We start from the raw sequence: 5,000 nt of genomic DNA on the forward strand, positions 1-5,000 counted from the left end.
GAGCTAGGGTGTTGAAATCGTTCTTTTAAGGAAAATCAGAGCTAGGGTGTTGAAATCGTTCTTTTAAGGTAAATCAGAGCTAGAGTGTTGAAATCGTTCCTTTAAGGTAAATCAGAGTTGGGGCTTAATAGGAGCGATTATCGGGTAAAGTTGAACCTTATAAGATTTGCTGGATCTTTCCTAGACAGTGACCCCCAACAAAGTTCGGGAGTCGTTATCTAGTAAGAATATTTCCTGGGAGTCATTATCTTTATGATATGTGCAGTCTTTTGTTTATGTTTTTACGGTAATCCCCAAAGGGCTTGTACTAAACACGCCGCAAAAGGTGGATACATACCGGTTAAAACCCTTGGGGATCACTATCTGGGAGAGATCAGATTTGCTTCTAAAGGCCAATTTTTGAAAGACAAAGGGCACGTTGGCAGCCCAGGGCAATCACAACAAATCAAACGAGTACCAAGATCTGCCGTCTACTCAAACAGCCACTCAAGCTGCCGACGAACTTCTGCCCCGAACTCAAAAGTTCTCGCTCGAGCTTTCGGGTTTTTGAGGGGCGGGAACCCCAACCCCTCCACAAACAGTTGTAAGTCAAAAGTCTGCGTTGGTGGTCCGAGACGCCCTCTGATGTATGAACTCATCAAGAGCAGGCCTTTACAGTTCCGTGTTATTGGTGGTTAGTTGTTATGCATCTGCTCACTTGAGGCCATTGCTCATCGGCCGTCTTATGAGTCCACTTTTTCAAGCGTCACACACCCCTTTCCGAGGCTCTTAAGTGAGGCTCTTGTTGGGAGAGGATGCTCAATCTGATACAATCCGGTGCATAATGATTCACAATCATTCCTCATCATTCCCTCTCCTCTATTTCCTCTTCTATCTTTCACTTTATCTGACCCGAGGCGCATTATCCTTCTGTTGCATTCCGTCTATGATCAAAGGCCACGGCGCGGGATGTTTAGCGTGTCAGGGGCTAACGTATGAGCCGGGCATCGAAACTTACCCAAATTTGCGCTAAATATTCGCGAGCTAATTTGGGTAGGGCGAGTGTCAACTATCGCAAACGAGGTGAGTGACATCGAGAAGCACCGAGGCAAGCCCCCAGCATGATTGTAATTGGGAAGGAATAATAGTAATTAAGGGTTTTCAGTGGAATTTCAACGAACCCCATCAATCCGTTGAAGTGGGGTGATGGGAGCGAGTAAGAAGGGGGGATGGGGAAAGATGAGGAAGGGAAGGAGGAGGAGGAGGAGGAGGATAACGAGGACGAGGAGAAGGACGAGGAGGAGGAGGAGGAGGCTAAGTAAGCAAGCCAAAGTACCCGAAGCACAAGTCTCCTCTTGATGTATCGGCTCATTGTCCGGAAATATCGCGAGGGTTTGTCATGTCCCGCTCTTGTGGTTAATAACACAGCATTTACTTGTAGGTGGGAGTGGTTGAGGAAACACACACACAAGAGTGGGAGTCGAGAAGAGGAGGAGGAGGAGGAGGAGGAGGAGGAGGAGGAGGAGGAGGAGGAAGAGGAGGAGATGTAGCAGGCGCAGAAGAAAATGAGAAGGAAGAATGAGTGCGTGGCGCGAGAACCTGAAAAGAAAGATTTAAAGTTATGTCATTGAGACAAGAAAGACTGGATGATATTCAGAGAGAGAGAGAGAGAGAGAGAGAGAGAGAGAGAGAGAGAGAGAGAGAGAATGGCTATTCTATATAACTAGCGTTACAGCATTAAGAATCATACTCGTCGAGAGAGAGAGAGAGAGAGAGAGAGAGAATGGCTATTCTATATAACTAGCGTCACAACATTAGGAATTATACTCGTCGAGAGAGAGAGAGAGAGAGAGAGAGAGAGAGAGAGAGAGAGAGAGAGAGAGAGAGAGAGAGAGAGAATGGTTATAACTAGCGTCACCGCATTAAGAATCATACTCGAGAGAGAGAGAGAGAGAGAGAGAGAGAGAGAGAGAGAGAGAGAGAGAGAGAGAGAGAAATGGTTACAGCTAGCGTCACAGCATTAAGATTCACACTCGTCAAGAGAGAGAGAGAGAGAGAGAGAGAGAGAGAGAGAGAGAGAGAGAGAGAGAGAGAGAGCAAAGGAAGATGATTGGCAAGATGGAGTGAAGAGAAATCTTTCTTACATTTCCAGTAACTAGGCTATATGTCTTCCAGTGAAAAGGAAAATAAAAAAAATAAGATTCCAGACACATTACCTCTTTAGAGAACTCCCTTACAATTGTTCCTTAACGGTTTTTGTATTCGCAAGAGGACATTCACATGAGACGTGATTTGCATACTATCAGAATTACTACATTAACTGGCTTTAACTCATAACTAAACCTACTTGGTCTTTAATCGTGTCCGCATCGCCATTAAGATTCGTAAGACAAAAAATCTTGAAATTAAATAGATGGTTTAAGTTCTTTAACCCCGAAGGGGGTTAGTGCTGTCAGTGCACCTCATGCGGTTCACTGTACGCATTACTTAAGGTTCTTTGTAGCGCCCCTTCGACCCCTTGCTGCAACCCCTTTCGTTCCTGTTACTGTACCTCCTTCCATATTCCCTTCCTTCCATCTTACTTTCCTCAACCCTCTCCTAACAATTGATTCATAGTGCAACTGCTTTGAGGTTTTCCTCCTGTTACACCTTTCAAACCTTTTACTGTCAGTTTCCGTTTCAGCGCTGAATGACCTCATAGGTCCCGGTGCTTGGCCTTTGGCCTAAATTCTATATTCAGTTCAATTTAATTAAGTACTATAAACAGAATATCATTCCACTTCTAAGCTAAGGAGACGTGAAAAGTCCTAAGTTAATGGAACGATTCCACCAATTTGGCAAATTCATAAAATGCGAATGCGTCTCTCTAAGGAAATTCAGAAAAGATGAATGCGTATAAATTAGATATAATTTGTTTTATCGATGGACGCTAAAAGCTTTCAACGCTGTAATAACTTGTGAATAACTAACTGTGTAGATTATGTGGCATTACAACTGTACTTGTGGTAAAAGATTACGGCAGTATGGAATACACATAGCATAACCACGCAAGAAATTATATGTATATATACACATACACACATATATATTTACTTACATATATACATACATACATACATGCATACGTACACATATACATACATGTATATATAAATATATATACGCATATAAACTCTGCACTTTCCAAAATCTTAAGACATCCCACGGGAGTCTTGGGGTTCCCCAGCCTAGTAAAGGGCTCCCTCTCCTAGTGATTCCCAGGGGAACCAGGAGGCCTCTCAATAAATATTAGATTACCAAATTATTTATCTGATAATCTCTAATATTAATATAAGTCACACAACCCACAGACTTCTTGTTTGACTATAAGTATTGCAGTATACTCAAAGTATATATATATATATATATATATATATATATATATATATATATATATATATATATATATATATATATATATATATATATATATATATATATACTATACACACACACACACACACACACATATATATATATATATATATATATATATATATATATATATATATATATATATATATATATGTGTATGTGTGTGTGTGTGTGTGTGTGTGTGTGTGTGTGTATGTGTGTGTGTATGCGAGAGCGTAGCTACAAAATAATATATTACTACACACCCCGCAACATATAGGTAACGATAGCATTGTAATAAAACCAAGGTACAAAATTCAACACAAAACGTTGACCAGAGAGAGAGAGAGAGAGAGAGAGAGAGAGAGAGAGAGAGAGAGAGAGGACCGAAAAATCTCGGGGGATGGGTAAGGGAGGGAGGGGGAGGGGGAGGGCGAATATAGACAAGGAGGGGATAGGCTAGAGACGAGGCAGTGGGTGCCCCGTGAGTTAAGGCTCCGTCAAGACCTGGAGAGGCCCTTTGTCAGGAGGGGTACTGTGCCGTCGTGTAGTTATGACTGTATCAGACCCGACCATGATTTAATGACGAGCCACTAGAAGGACGGGGCCGAGTTGCCACATAGGCTTTTCAGCTACAATTTCTTTTTTTTTTTTTTCTTTTTTTGGGGTGCTGGTATCTCTCTATTACATCGGCATTTGATTTACACAAATATTCGCATTGGGTGATTTTTTTTGGGGTGGGTGGTTAAGACAACCGCATCGTTCCAAACTTCAGGTAATGAAGGAATGGTTTAATCAGTTTTTTTGTTTTTGTTTTTTCTCAAATCAGTCGAAAACTTCTACTGCCATCTTCACTGTCAAAGATTGTGTTACAGTGTCAGTCTTCGTAATTTCCGACTTAACTACACACACACAGACACACACACACACATATATTAGCCCTGATGATGGAACGTTTACTGGAAATAAAGCTGAGTATGCATCACCTCCTTTTCGTCCTCCCGTTTGTTCTATATATATACATATATATATATATATATATATATATATATATATATATATATATATATATATATATATATATATATATATATATATATATATATATATATATGTGTGTGTGTGTGTGTGTGTGTGTGTGTGTGTGTGTGCGTATGTGTGTATGCACCTCATGTATATATACATACATATATACATATTTTATGAAAAAATCTACTGAAACTCGAAGCTTGCTCACAACATAAAAATTATAGCTGGAGTTGACTAGATTTAATCTTCAGTTCATTAAAATAAATTCAATCAAAAACCAAAAACAAAAAATTAAAAGGAATTTTAATGAGAAGTAATACAGTTAAAATTAAATTCCAAATGAAAATTACGATACACTATGTGCACTGAATATATTTTGACATTCATTATTGTTATCGAAATACAGATCGGAAGAAAAATATCGTAAATGCATAAAGAAAATATATATTATATTCAAATCATGTAGGAAAACAGATCAAATTTAAAATCTTAAGCACAGGCCAGATTATTTTCCAATTAGGGAAATGTAAAGTGATCATTCCCCAGTTAAAACATTGCCACTCAAAAATAATAATGTACAGGGCACGAATTTTTTATCA

At 39.6% G+C, this 5,000-nt stretch overlaps 1 protein-coding gene across 1 annotated transcript in view; it reads left to right on the forward strand.

The window, feature by feature from the left end:
• LOC136829580 (ovarian abundant message protein-like) overlaps nt 1-1,561 on the forward strand; it is a 45,338-nt gene extending 43,777 nt beyond the window's left edge. Inside the window, exon 4 of the mRNA XM_067088429.1 lies at nt 1,421-1,561. Coding sequence (XP_066944530.1) covers nt 1,421-1,561 — 141 coding nt within the window. The remainder of the gene's footprint in view (nt 1-1,420) is intronic.
• Nucleotides 1,562-5,000: the final 3,439 nt, after the last annotated feature.

This window comes from Macrobrachium rosenbergii, chromosome 44 (assembly GCF_040412425.1).
Source record: "Macrobrachium rosenbergii isolate ZJJX-2024 chromosome 44, ASM4041242v1, whole genome shotgun sequence".
Taxonomy (NCBI): domain Eukaryota; kingdom Metazoa; phylum Arthropoda; class Malacostraca; order Decapoda; family Palaemonidae; genus Macrobrachium; species Macrobrachium rosenbergii.